At 43.5% G+C, this 14,948-nt stretch overlaps 1 protein-coding gene across 1 annotated transcript; it reads right to left on the bottom strand.

Moving 5' to 3' along the window:
- Positions 1-1,656: 1,656 nt before the first annotated feature.
- On the bottom strand, positions 1,657-13,328 carry CCDC43 (coiled-coil domain containing 43). Its single transcript, XM_035027293.1, has 5 exons — positions 13,091-13,328; positions 8,845-8,932; positions 6,437-6,572; positions 4,853-4,911; positions 1,657-2,740 (listed from the first exon to the last, which is right to left on the bottom strand). The coding sequence occupies exons 1-5, from the start codon at positions 13,292-13,294 to the stop codon at positions 2,553-2,555; spliced, it is 675 nt and encodes a 224-aa protein (XP_034883184.1). The 5' UTR covers positions 13,295-13,328; the 3' UTR covers positions 1,657-2,552.
- Between the last annotated feature and the right edge of the window lie 1,620 nt (positions 13,329-14,948).

Below are 14,948 nucleotides of genomic sequence, written 5' to 3' on the forward strand. Positions count from 1 at the left end.
TTCTGTTAATCACATCACCCTGCAAATAATTCTCATAATAGTTGGTTATCCATTTCTATGGTATACTCTCTAATGGATGGTTCCTATGTATTGTACTTCTGAATTACAACCTATGAGGAACAAAAAATATCACATATAATTTGTAGTGAAACTGATAAAACTGATGCTCATCATTTCTAATCCAAAAGAATTTGGTGTATTCAATTTTTTTAAATAGACAAGGTGATTTATATAAAAGTAGTTAAAAATTATCTTGAATTATATCAGCATCCTTACCACTTGAATATCTGCTACCATTAAGTTTTAGAGTGTTGGGAATTAATGACTGCAATCCCAATTTTGGACTAAAATGTCAATCATACTACAGAAGATACGGCTGTTTAAAATTTGCCCTTTACAATACTGAACATTTTAGACATAAAGGATTTATCAGCATCTGAATTAAGTGAATAACCTTACTCAAAGCCTAATGAGCTGATCCTTTTTTCCCATTTAAACATTAGTTCAAGGGGCGCCTGGGTGGCTCAGTCGTTAAGTGTCTGCCTCCAGCTCAGGTCATGATCCCAGGGTCCTGCTTCTCCCTCTCCCACTCCCCCTGCTGTGTTCCCTCTCTCACTGTCTGTCAAATAAATAAATAAAATCTTAAAAAAAATAAACAGTAGTTCAAGTATACACCTAACTGTAACATAAGAGAGTCCCAGAAGAACTGGCTACTGTTATAACAGACTATAACGGGGGCTCATGGATATAACCTGGCTCTGCTTCAGAGACCAAAATCAAGGTGAAAATAAACTAAAAATCCAAAATGAGGGTTAATAAAATAGGCTCTCTCATAAATTATCTGTAGCCACAGCTTATTATTGCTACTGCCATAGAAGACTAAGACTCCAAAAGGACTGCAAGGACTTCAAAGCCAATTTACTGACTTCCAATAAAACAAGGTAATCTTTCTGATTTCCTAATACCCAACTTCACAGGAAAATTGAGGCAGAGAATTTGATTCTAGGAAGAGGTTCTACTAATACAGCATATTGGGCTAATCAAAGTACAAAGCAAAATTCAACACATTCCTAAGTGTTCACACAATTCATTTCCATGGATAGCTGGAAGGAATCAATCAGAAAACAGTGATTTAAATAGTTTATTTTTTTTTTTAAAAGATGGTTATTTTTAAAATGCAATGCCACGGTTATAGGAGTGTATAGAGGTGACACATCTTTTCCTTAACCATGCTTTTTACCTTCTGCACAAAGGTAAAAATTTTTTGTTAACCTCTTAGTTAATGGTATAAAACGGGTCAGCAAACTTTTTCTCTGAAGGGCCAGACAGTAAATATTTTAGGTTTCACAGGCCACAAAAGGTCTGTCACATATTCCTTCTTTTACAACCCTTTAAAAATGCAAAATCCCTTGCTGACTTGCACCATACAGAAACAAACCGCGCCAAATTTCCTAGCCTGCAGTTGTTTGCCAACCTCAGGTATGAAATACCTATTTTCTGTCTTGTCAGGGAGATTGCTCCCTTTGGGCTTCTTGACAAGTCTGCTGCCAGAAGTAGAGAAAGGCCTTATTTACAATTGAATGTGGCTTGTGGCAAAAGTAGAAATGGAGAGTTCCTGTTCACTTTTGACTCTCCCAGGTTTTTCCACTCATTAAATTTGTTGAGTACACACAATGTACACTCTTAAATATCTTTGTGTTAGCAGAGATTTCCAGTGTTTCTTCCTTAGACGCATGGTTCCTGCAGTTTCTTCCAAACTGTAATTATCACATCTTTATACTCATGTTTTAGGGCAGACCAGGATTAAAATCTCTACTAGCAGTCAAGAAGGCTCACGATTATAAAAAGTGAATCTAGCTATCAATGATATCCTTCCACCCAATACACATCCTTCTTCAAAATCACAGCCTGGATGAGGAAAAATATGTAACTCTCTCTACTTAAAAAGATACTTCTTTTCCTCCCATAGGCTGAAACTTAAAAAAAAATCTCAAATCTAGAACATCTACCACATCATTTCTTCCATTTTCATAGTTTGTTGCCATGTTGACATAATATCTGGATCCAGGTAGGCTCTTCATTAGCTTTCTATTTCATCCATAAAAAATACAGTAAGAGGTAACTACTACTTTCAAAGTAATTTATGCTCCCACATTTCACCTCAGAAAAGGAGTGGTCATGATTCTGCTCCTTCAGGATGAAAACTGTAACTGTCTGCTTTCTGAATACTTCTGTTATTTATCCTAGGTGAGGGAAGACTTCTAAAGTGGCCAAAAGGAGCCAGGACTTCAGTATTAAAATATAAAAGTTGCCCCCATTCCAGATCTTTGGTACAGACATCAACCACAATAATCTGATTACCCACACCACAGAGACATGGCACATTTTGTAATTAGAAGTGTTTGTGATTTTCCTTTTGACCATGTAAACAAAAGGGAAATGCCTTGGGAAACCACTCTGCAATGTTTTCTCACTTCTCTTAAATACACATGTGCACAATCACTTCTCCCTTTGATCAAGTCCATGAGGAGAAAGAACAGAGTGGACCAAGGTTATCGCTTCCGCTCCCCTCTTTGTGTCCTTTTCTTTTCCTTTTCCTTGCGCTCCTGCTTGGCTAGTTTGTCTCTCTCCCTCTGCAGCTTGTCCTGTTCCTTCTTCCTTTGGGACTCATCCCGAAGCGAGTCTCGCTCCAGTTTTCGGGCATTGAGGACATCTTCCACATTGGTGTTTCGGAACAGAGCTACAGGTGAGTTAAGGGATTAGGGTACAGGTCACACAGGTCCCAACTACTGCTCTGTCCTTATTCTCTCTCTACAGATTCCTAGTCTTAAAAAAAAAAAAAAAAAAAGTCCTGGGGCGCCTGGGTGGCTCAGTTGTTAAGCCTCTGCCTTCGGATCAGGTCGTGATACCCAGGGTCCCAGGATCCAGCCCCGCATCGGGCTCCCTGCTCTGCAGGAGGCCTGCTTCTCCCTCTCCCACTCCCCCTGCTTGTGTTCCCTCTCTCGCTGTGTCTCTCTCTGTCAAATAAAGAAAATCTTAAATAAATAAATAAATAAATAAATAAAAAGTCCTTATGATAATTTATCTTTGGTCTAATGGGAAATCCTGAAACTACCATTACAAAGGTTTAAACTTTTGAATAATCCTCAGAATAAAAATCTCAGACTTCTCTAAATTTGAATGTTAAAATATTTTATAAAAATGAAATTTTATTCCACAATAAGTACTTAGATCATGGCAGAATATTGTTGGGAGTATCTAGGCTAGTTTTAGTCAACAGAGTATTACTGTAACTGGCAAAAATTTTATGTACTTGGCACTGTTAAAATGCTTGAAAAAGAGTTAAATAAGTTGTTTAACCTTACTAAACTTTATCAATTTGCTTTTTTTCCTAGACTACTGAAGCTTAAGTGAAAAACATGTTCTAATAACCACAAACTCTGAATTTATAAAAGACATGAAATAAGTTTAACCAGTTAGAAAATACCTAGCCAAAAACTTTACCCCTCATTTCTTGGGACTTTAAAAACACAACCTGGGGGTGTCTGGCGGGCTTAGTCAGCAGAGCACGCGCCTCGATCTCGGGGTCGTGGGTTCGAGCCCCAAAATGGGTGTAGAGATTACTAAAAAAAAACCCAACCTGTTAGCACCAGACAAGCTCCTCTGTACTCTTTTTTTTTTTTTTTAAGATTTTATTTATTTATTTGACAGAGAGATAGAGAGCACAAGTAGGCAGAGAAGCAGGCAGAGGTAGAGGGAGAAGCAGGCTCCCCACAGGGCAGGGAGCTCGATGTGGGACTCGATCCCAGGACCCTGGGACCATGACCCGAGCCGAAGGCAGCCACCTAACCAACTGAGCCACCCAGGCGCCCAACTCCTCTGTACTGTTAAAACGTAACTCTTTTGCTTTGGTGCTTTAAAATGTCTCTGACATAACCTCCCCTTCTTTGATAACCCACCATACTTCTCATCTTTAAGAAGGTGGATTTTTTTTTTTTTTTTTAAAGATTTGAGAGAGCGAGCGAGCACGCAAAAGCAGGTGGGGAGGCAGAGGGAGAGGGAGAAGCAGACTCCTTGCTGAGCACGGAGCCCGATGCAGGGCTCAATCCTAGCACCCTGAGATCATGACCTGAACTGAAGGCAGACTGAAGCAACTAAGCCCCTAAGAAGGTAGATTTCTAAATGCAGAAGCTTCTCAGGGCACCTGGGTAGCTTAGTCGGTTAAGTGTCTGACTCTTGGTTTTGGCTCAGGTCATGATCTCAGGGGCCTGAGATCAAGCCCTGCATCAGGCTCCTCGGGACCTTCCCGCCACTTTAGCGGGAAGTCTGCTTGAGATTTTCTCTCCCTCACCCTCTGCCCCTTTCTCCCGCTTGTGCTCTCTCTCAAATAAATAAATCTTTAAAAAATATATATATAGAATCTTCTCATAAGTGTCTGTTGGTAGGGACTTTCCTCAGCACATTTTCCCATCCGTCCATGTTTTCAGCTCAAAAGTATTCAGTGTTTGTGTTCTCTTTCCAAAAAATTATACGGTCTCTGAGGACAAAGTCAAAATTTCAATATTATTTTAACTACTTCCACTGCTGGGAAACCCAGTGCTATCCACAGGGAGTATAGATTCTTATTTTCCCTAAAAAAATCCTTCCTCCCTTCACAGTAGATGTTAACATGTTTTCTTTGGGGAAAGTTCTCGTTAAATTGACTATTTATGGTTGTCCTTGGAATGGGGCTCAAAATGCTGGCCCGACATGAGTTCCTGTTGGTAAAAGGATCCCCCAGCAATGACAAGATGAAAACTGTTCAAGAGTATTCAATGGAGAAACATTTGGGGATGGACAAAGAGAAGGATACATTTATCAGAACCAATGTTCATTGTGGTGGCACATGAGTCATCCTTCTCAGCTGCTTCGGTGAGCGTCGTTAAGGAAAGTCGGACGGAAAGCAAAGGCCGGCACATCCCAACCCAACGTCAGAAAACATTCAGTGAAGTAACGGGCAGGGAAAGCATGCTGAAGGAAAACACCGTCAGAGGTGTGATGGTAAACCCAGCACAGTCATCTTCAGAAGTCTCAAGATTGTTCAGAGCTCCTGTGAGATCCTTAGCTGCTGGAGGCTGAAAAGAAACAGCCCGATCTGGGTGGACTTTCCCCATTACCTGGCAGCCCAGGGAATGGCGAGAGGATGGTGCTTCTCAAAGTGTGGTTCCCAGAACTCCCGGGGAACTTATTAGAAAAGCACATTCTTGGGCCCCTCCCTGCACCTACTAAATCAAACTGGGGAGTGGGGCCCAGCAATCTGGGTCTTAACAAGTTCTCCAGGAGAACCACTGCTTAAAATGTTCTTTTCCAGCCCAAGAAAGGAGATTTTGTCATTGGAACCATAGCTCTGCTGACCCTGGCAAGAAAAAAACATTAGGAGAAACTAGAAGACAAGCTGGCCCCAAAGGGCCTAAGAATTATTTCCTGAACTTATGATGACACAGCCAACATTTCTGGTATGAGGTCCACATGCTCCATTCAATCACGCTCTATAAGCTAAGCGTCTCCTGAACAAGTTCAAACTCACACGGAACCAAGCCTGTCCCTGTCAACAGCAATTGCCTTTGGCACAGCCCCCAAATTCCAGATTTCTTCTGTGTTGGTTGGGAATTCAGTCTCACTTTCATTTATGTGGTCACTGGAATATTAAAAAAAAAAAAAAATTTTTTTCCCCCAAATGAAACTGCTCCAAATTTGGGAATCCTTCATCCAGAAACATCCCTATCCTAGTCCTGGTTTTGCCACTAAATCTATGCATGTCTCTGATCACACATTCATCTCCTACTGTCACAGTTTCTTTATCAACTGGGAAAAGAATATAAAGATGGATTATACATAGGATACTATACTGGACAGAAAGGTATTATACAAAAATAAAGAATCACAGCTATATCTTAGCTTCTGAAAATACAATATAAATGGTCCATTAAGGCATTTCTTTTACACCGAAGTCTTCAGGAACGTACGGATGATGTGTTGAAAAATATTAAGTCTGGGGCACCTGGGTGGCTCAGTCGGTTAAGCAGCTGCCTTCAGCTCAGGTCATGATCCCAGGGTCCTGGGATCGAGCCCCGCGTCGGGCTCCCTGCTCAGCGGGAAGCCTGCTTCTCCCTCTCCCACTCCCCCTGCTTGTGTTCCCTCTCTCGCTGTCTCTCTCTGTCAAATAAATAAATAAAAATCTTTAAAAAAAAAAAAAAAGAAAGAAAAATATTAAGTCTCATATCAACTGCCCCAACATCACTCCTCACACCCATGAAGGGCCACAGATCAGATCCATTTCAGAAGGGAAAAAGTACACTATAGGGGGAGACTGGCAACTTCTCAAAGCGCACTGTACACCAGCAAGCACTTTGGACTCATGCCTCAGGGAATTGTCCCAAGACTCCGAAAAGGATATTCTTCTTCATCTGTCACATCAGCATACTGGGCCAGGAGGGCGGCTTTTCTCTGCTTCTCCTCTTCGGACACCATCCTGGGCTTCACCACAATCTGTGCCTGCTTCTCAATTAGGGTGGCAATGGCCTGTACCTCATCTGGGAGGGGGAAGGGAAGGGAAGGGAATGGAAGGGAGGGACAACAAGGCTGTATGTGAAAAAACAAGCTCACCAAACCACTAGTCCACCCAGATAGTGCTTGTGGGAAAGACAGTGGCATCTGCTGACTCTTCAGGGCCCTGGGCTTCAAAGGAGGTGCCTTGGGGGCCAAGGAGAAAGGCAAGGAAAGGCCATGCGGGCTAGGCTTTAGGTCTTGTATCCATCTTCGATCAGAGCAGCCCTGCTTTTTTTTTTTAAAAAAAAGATTTTATTTATTTGATAGAGAGAGAGCGAGAGTAGGAACACAAGCAGGGGGAGTGGGAGAGGGAGAAGCAGGCTTCCTGCCGAGCAGGGAGCCCGATGTGGGACACGATCCCAGGACCCTGGGATCATGACCTGAGCCAAAAGCAGACGCTAAATGACTGAGCCACCCAGGCGCCCAGAGCAGTCCTGCTTTTACCTGTTTTATAAATTGAAGTTCTGCTGCTTAAAAAAAAAAAAAAAAAAAAAAAAAGGTTGAAAAGCACTGCATTACAATCATAGAAAATTCAGCTTCAAGCATGCAACTTTTTCCCCTCTTAACCCAGAAACCTAAGAAGGAATCTAGAATCAACTTATGCTGGTCCCTTTTGTAGTGATGATTATGCCTGGTGAAATTCATAGATTATTTTAAAATAAAATCAACTATTGGGGCACCTGGATGGCTCAGTTGGTTGAGCATCTGCCTTCGGCTTGGGTCATGATCCCAGGGTCCTGGGATCAAGCCCTGCATTGGGCTCCCTTCTCATCGGGAAGCCTGCTTCGCTCTCTCCCACTCCCTCTGCTTGTATTCCCCCTCTCACTGCCTCTCTGTCAAATAAGTAAATAAAATCTTTAAAATCAAATCTTTAAAATCAAATAAAATCTTTAAAATCAGATCAACTATTAAGTTAACCATTCTCAAAGAAAGGAGGCAACAGTGCCCAGTAGTGGTTTTTACGCCTGGATCCACATTAGAATCATCTGGAAGCTTTAAAAAAAAAAAAAAAAAACAGGGATGCCTGGGTGGCTCAGTTGGTTAAGCCTCTGCCTTTGGCTCGGGTCATGATCCCAGGGTCCTGGAATCAGGCCCCATCTCGGGTTCCCTGTTCAGCGGGGAGCCTGCTTCTCCCTCTGCCCCATCCCCTGCTTGTGCTCTCTCTCTCCCTGTCTCCCTCTCTAATAAATAAATATATATCTTTAAAAAACAAACAATACATGGGTCCCACCCCAAAGATATTTCTATAACTGGTCCACAGTATGGCCCGGGCACTGGCATCTTTTAAACTATATCAGGTAGTTCTTTTCTTTTCTTTTTTTTTTAAGATTGTATTTATTTGCAAGAGAGAGAATGAGAGACAGAGAGCATGAGGGGTGGGGGGGGTCAGAGGGAGAAGCAGACTCCCTGCCGAGCAGGGAGGCCGATGCGGGACTCGATCCCGGGACTCCAGGATCATGACCTGAGCCGAAGGCAGTCGCTTAACCAACTGAGCCACCCAGGCGCCCTATATCAGGTAGTTCTAATGGACAGCCAAGACTGAGAACTAATGTGTAGACAGTTTAGAATTGCTTCAAGTCTGGCTTTTACAATTTGAGTTTTCTGCAGTTAATCTGTCATTCTAATGCCTGTATTAATCCACTTCTCTTTCATTTTAAGGGGGGGTGACAAAGTTAGCTGAATAAAGCAAAATATCAATCACAATTGTTATGAAATGAAAATACGGAAAAGAAAGGGTGGGGGGAGGGTGCCTGGGTGGCTCAGTCGTTAAGCGTCTGCCTTCGGCTCAGGTCATAATCCCAGGGTCCTGGGATCGAGTCCCACATCGGGCTCCCTGCTCCGCGGGAAGCCTGCTTCTCCGTCTCCCACTCCCCCTGCTTGTGTTTTCTCTCTCGCTATCTCTGTCAAATAAATAAATAAAATCTTAAAAAAAAAAAAGAAAGAAAGGGGGGGATAGTTGGCCCCAATCCCTGCCATGAAAATCTACAAGGGGCAGTGGAAAGAGGATGAAAAGAAAAGTGAAAGCCAGAATGAAGATGACTGTGGTCAGAGGAGGTGGAAAACTGGAGAAGGGGAAAAGGAAACCAACGTTCAGTTAAAAACTTCATGGAAGCTGCTGGGTGTTTACCAGTTTAAATTATCTTAAGCAAAATGAGTAGAAAACGGAGAAAACTCAAAATTCTCTCGCTAACAGCTGTACAGGAAAGGTTGTTGGAAAAGGCACTGGAGGTTAGACAGACAAACTCCCAACTCTACCTTCTTTTTTCACATTGGTGACGACATTTTGACTTTCCGACCATCGTTCCACAATCTCCTTGCAGATGTCTAGAAGAGAATCTTCTTCCTAGTTGGAAAAGTAGACCAATTAATTTCCTGAGAGCCCTCAGCCTGAACGAAGCCCAGGCACAGGGCACAGCTCTCCCTCTGGTGATGAGGAGTCATGGGGAAGGTTTGGGAGCCACATGTTTCTCTTCTGAGTCTCAGAATCCACACCTGCTGGATTAAGAGCACCCACTCCGTCCTGCCAAGCGCCAAGGGAAAGGATTCACAATAACTTAGGACGGTCTTCCTCATGCTTTTGGAGCAAAAACCTGTTGCCCGAGTTAAAACTCTCCTCTGTGAGATCTTCCTTGGCTGATACACTCAACTCAGTATACTCTCCAAGGATTATCAACTTACATGTTGGAACATATCCATGACCTTGCTGACCCCACCGCTTTAGGTGATAAATGAGTAGATGTCTCCTATCCATTTTACACAAGCATACATATTCTGCATGCTGACCAATCTTCCTCCTTAGCATGGTATAACAAAAGGATGTTGGCTTCAGTATCAGACATACTTAAAGTCAAACCCAGATCTATGAACGAGTTTCTTAACTTTCTGAGCTTCACATCTTGTCAGGAATTTAGTGAGGATGAATGAGAATGTGTAAAAAAACCCTACCCTGCTTGGCAAAGAAAAAGCACTTCAACAAATACGGGTATTTCCCTCCATCTTCATTACGGCTGCCTACCATCTTCATGTTCTACCCCTCAAAATGAGCTGCAGCTCATGTGCCAGGCACTGTTCTCAATACTTCAGGTAAGAATTCTTTTTTTTTTTTTTTAAGATTTTATTTATTTATTTGACACAGAGAGAGAGATAGTGAGAGAGAGAGAGAGATCACAAGCAGGGGGAGCTGCAGGCAGAGGGAGAGGGAGAAGCAGGCTCCCCGCAGAGCAAGGAGCTCAATGTGGGGCTCGATGCGGGGCTTGATCCCAGGACTCTGGAATCATGACCTGAGCTGAAGGCAGTGGCTTAACCAACTGAGCCACCCAGGCGCCCCTCAGGTAAGAATTCTTAAAACAATCCCAAGATATAAGCACTATTGCTACTCTCAATTTATAGAGGAAACCAAGGTACAGAGGTTAAGTAACTTGCCCAAGGTCATACAAGTAAAAAAACAAAAAACACAAATGGATTAAACAGGATTTGAACCCAAACAGTCTACCTCCAAGCCCAGGTTCTCAACCATTATATGATACCTTCTCTCAAAGAAAGCAAGGAGAGGCAGAACACAGACTTTTTAAAGATTTTATTGTTGTTTTTTTTTTTAAGTTATCTCTATACCCAATGTGGGACTTGAACGCACAACCCTGAGATCAAGAGTGGCATACTCAACAGAATGAGCCAGCCAGGTGAACCCCTTTTTTGGATCTCCTTATTTTGTACCCAACAAAGGATTCCATCTTCTACCCTGCATCCTTTAAGCACACAAGTCAAACATACAGAACTTCTTTAGCCCAGTTTCTGTAGTTCATGGACCGCCCCCCAACAAGAAAAGCAAAAGAAGAAATGAAAGGAAAAGGAGTAGAGAAGCAAAAGAGAAAGGGTGTCCTTGGAGGACAAGGTGGTTTATTCTCTTCTCCTCACCCAGACCAAAAGAGTTCATCCATCCATTTGTTCATCCAGATGGTGCCTGCCATGTTGAAGGCACTAAGATGAGTGGTAAGAGATGAATGAGAAACAGCCCCGGGTCTCTTGACACTGACAATTTAGAAGGCTGGTATATGAACAGCTGCCATTGGGCGCCTGGGTGGCTCAGTTGGTTAAGCAACTGCCTTCGGCTCAGGTCATGATCCTGGAGGCCCGGGATGGAGTCCCACATCAGGCTCCCTGCTCGGTGGGGAGTCTGCCTCTCCCTCTGACCCTCCCCTCTCTCATGTACTCTCTCTCATTCTCACTCTCTCAAATGAATAAATAAATCTAAAAAAAAAAAAAAAACAGCTGCCATATGGGGCAGCCTGGGGGGCTCAGTCGTTAAGCGTCTGCCTTCGGCTCAGGTCATGATCCCAGGGTCCTGGGATCGAGCCCCGCATCGGGCTCCCTACTCAGCAGAGAGCCTGCTTCTCCCTCTCCCTCTCCCCCTTCTTGTGTTCCCTCTCTCACTGCTTCTCTCTCCGTCCAATAAATAAATAAAATCTTTTAAAAAATAAATAAAATAAAATAAACAGCTGCCATAAAATGCAATACCCCAAGTAATGTAATAATCCTACTTAAAATTTAAAACTAACCCCTCCATTCCACTCCTGATCTTCTTATAATGTTCCTTCTTTCCTAGCACTTATCATTTTCTGACATACTATATAATTTACTGATTAAGTTTTTCCCTGCTAGAATGTCACCTGGTGAGGGCAGGGATTTCTGTTTTGTTCCCTGAGGTACCCCAACCACGTAGAGCAGTGCTTTGCAGAGAGTAACCCTATCAATAAAAACTTGATGAATCAATCAATCAATCAATACAAATGCTACTGGAAGGAATAAAAAAAAGGATAATAAAAAGCTTTGATTAACTGTTATCTGCTCCTGACAAGATACATTGTTCTTGAATCTTAACTCAAATTGTTGCTAACAAATTTCTTAACTCCTAATATTGAATCCTAGCCCAATCTGGTGATTGATCTGGCTATGCCTTTTGTTTTTCCTGGAAAGGGATTTGGTACAACAGTCAGTGGCTTTTATACAGAGCCTGACCGACAGAAAGTAAGCAGCACTATGAATTATGTGTTCGATATATACCACATTCATTGGCCTTGCTGATCTATAAAGTTGTTTCTCAGTGGTTTCATGAACCCTGCCTCACCATATAATTCCTGGCCAATTCTTCCCAAAGTCATTTCTTATATAGAAGGGGTTGGGAAAACCAAGAGAAAATTAAGCATAGTGTGTGAATTGGGCAGAGAGAGGGGGAAAGGAGTCTGTCTTCTGTAGTTCATGTAAGCAAGAAGCGGATATAAAGAACCAAATCTGGTTCTAGATAACTTTTCTCTCTTCTACCAAGAGACTTAATAGTCTAAGCAAATTCATGCCTGCCTTTAGCAGTTCTAAATAATGACACCATGAAAAGAACAAGTCAAGGAGCTAGTACCAATGGGTACCCAAGTTATTTCAACTTCTTTTTCATGGAGTCTTTAGAGACTTCCAAGCTGGAAATAAAAACTAACTTAAATTGCTTGCCTCACGCTACCCTCGCCCCCCTCCAACAACCTGCAATATCAGGGTCCAGGAAAATTTACTCCATAGTGTTCTATGTCCATTGAATTTAGGAGCTGCATCACAAGCTGTGTTAAAGCTTTCCCATTTATAGGTCAATCTCACCAGAGCAGGCTTTGGGACTAAAAGGGGGACATTGCCAGGAGGACCTGGGACAGCTGCATTAGTATTATATTTCAACCATCTGCCCAATCATTGAACGGTGTTTCCACCAAGTTAAGTGTAAGCAGAGATGAAGGCAGCAGAATGGTCAGGTTGGAAAAGTGGACAACCTGGTGATTTACTACCTAAACACAGATTAAAATACACATTTCTGAACCTGCTTCTAAGCAGCTGGGTACCAAGTTTATCTCTCTTCTTTAAAACTCTGACCTTATTTGCCACCTCCGCCAGCAAACACCGATGATTACTGCATTTCTAAATACTATAAAAGGTCAAGCACAATATTTGCTTCAGTTCCGGCCTAGACCTATACCTAGATTTTCACTGCCAACTTACCTTTTTTGGCCTCTTACTTCCAAAACAGGAACCGAGAGGGTACTTCCTGCAGGCTTTTGTCATGGGACAGCCCTGGGCACTGCCTCCTAAAGAGCACAGACATCCCAGAGCACTTGATTCCCCTCTCTGAACACTGTCAGTGGATGGGAATGAAATTGGTTGTTATGCGTTTATGATAAAACTCTCATTTAGACATTTCAGCGCCTTCCGAAGAATACTCACCCGCAGGCATCCGAAAGGGCCGTTTCCCCAGGAATAAGGGATATCCATTCTCTATGCACCTGCAACCTCCTGACTTCCCCAAACCCTGGTTGGTGAGCAATCCCCTTCCCCCGCGGCCAAGAGCTCAGAATACCCTCTCCCAGGTGAAACCACTAATTGTCTGGGACAACAGGTATGGGAAAGGGGTTACGAAGTACTGACAGGGGCCGCCAGGAAGCTAAAGGAGGAACGTGTCCGGGCTTCTCACCAAGAAAGCAGAGAGGATACCCTGCAGAGCGTCCAGCTTCTCTTCTTCCTCCTCCTCCTGCAGGACACCCAGGATGTAGGCACCGTAAACGGCGCGATCCACTCCCAGCGCCTCCAACCGTCCGTCCAGCCACGACCCAAAGCCACTGCCCCCGCCATCGCCTTCTCCGGAGGCAGCCGCAGGCACTTCGCTGGGCGCCGCCATCTTGGGGTCAGGGTCCTGCCGGCCTCCAGGGCGCCTACCGCAGTGCCTGACGGGCTGCGCCGCAGGCCCACTGCGCATGCTCCGAAGGAGAACCCACAGCCCGGCGGGTGGGGCCTAGAGCCAATCGACCTGCAGCGGTCGGCCTGGGCTTTTTGCACCTTCTAAATAGGGCGCCTGTTGGCGTAGGCGCGGTTGCGTCATCGCTCAGGAACGCGGCAGATGAGTCTTCCTAACAGACTTTTTTTTTTTTTTGGATTTTATTTATTTATTTGCGAGAGAGCACATGAGAGGGGGGAGGGTCAGAGGGAGAAGCAGACTCCCCACCGAGCAGAGAGCCTGATGCGGGACTCGATCCAGGGACTCCGGGATCATGACCTGAGCCGAAGGCAGTCACTTAACCAACTGAGCCACCCAGGCGCCCCTAAATAAATAAATCTTAAAAAAAAATCCTCATTGGCTATTTTATTACAAAAGTAATCACTTGTGGTTAAAAAATACAACTGGTGGGGCACCTGGGTGGCTCAGTTGGATAAGCGACTGCCTTCGGCTCAGGTCATGATCCTGGAGGCCCGGGATCGAGTCCCGGGATCGAGTCCCGCATCGGGCTCCCTGCTCGGCAGGGAGTCTGCTTCTCCCTCTGACCCTCCCCCTCTCATGCTCTCTCTCTCTCTCATTCTCTCAAATAAATAAAATCTTTAAAAAAAAAAATACAACTGGAAAAGTGACAGAAAGCTTACAGAAAAAATCAAAATTACTTTTTAAACTATAAAAAAATGCTGACACATAATTTTTTAAATACGCAAATTAAACTTGGAGATGAGATACCATGTTTACGTCTCAGATCAAAAAGGCTGATGATGGGGCGCCTGGGTGGCTTGGGCGTTGGGCGTCTGCCTTCTACTGAGGTCATGATCCCAGCGTCCTGGGATCCAGCCCTGCGTCAGGCTCCCTGCTCAGTGGGGAGCCTGCTTCTCCCTCTCCAGCTTCCCCCTGCTTGTGTTCCCTCTTGCTGTCTCTCTCTGTCAAATAAATAAAATCTTTTAAAAAAAAAAAAGGTGGATAATATACTGTGTTGATCTGTGATTGGGTAGCAGGCACTGGAAAATGTTGGAGCAGGAAGTAGATCAGTACAATCTCATTGGATGGCAATTTGAAAAGACCCAGCACTTCTACTTCTGGGAATTTATTATAGTACATACATGTGTGCAGAATGACCTATTTATAAGGATATTCATTACAGTGATGCTTATTGTAGTGAAAGGACAGAAATAGTCTCCATCCTGTCAATGGGAGACAGGCTCAAAAAAGCCACAAAAAGAAGTATGGACAGCTGTAAAAATGGAGGAAGCACTTTATGTACTGGCAGGTAACAAAACTCAAGATACATTGTTAAAGAAAAAGGTGAGGCTCAGAACAGTATGTAATGTTTGCTACCAATTATGTTTGAAAAGAAGGTGGGTAGGGGGAATACATATACATATGTGTCCTTGCATGTGCATAAAATATCTCTGGAAAGATACACAAGGGGTAGGAGAATGGTTGTCACTGAGGAGGAGAACTCAAGGAGACTAGTTTCAAGACATCTTGTTTTAAAATTATGAGCGGGGCGCCTGGGTGACTCAGTCAGTTAGGCATCTGACTTTTTTTTAAGATT

Source organism: Mirounga leonina, unplaced genomic scaffold (assembly GCF_011800145.1).
Source record: "Mirounga leonina isolate KUSES-001 unplaced genomic scaffold, KU_Mleo_1.0 Mir_200, whole genome shotgun sequence".
Taxonomy (NCBI): Eukaryota; Metazoa; Chordata; class Mammalia; order Carnivora; family Phocidae; genus Mirounga; species Mirounga leonina.

Excerpts from the sequence above, each read along its gene's own strand:
- CCDC43 (XM_035027293.1), bottom strand. The coding sequence starts at position 13,294 with ATGGCGGCGCCCAGCGAAGTGCCTGCGGCTGCCTCCGGAGAAGGCGAT. Across the intron at positions 6,573-8,844 it reads CACCAATGTGAAAAAAGAAG|ATGAGGTACAGGCCATTGCC; the intron begins GTAGAGTTGGGA and ends TCCCCCTCCCAG. Across the intron at positions 4,912-6,436 it reads GATGTGACAGATGAAGAAGA|CGAAGCAGCTGAGAAGGATG; the intron begins ATATCCTTTTCG and ends AACGACGCTCAC.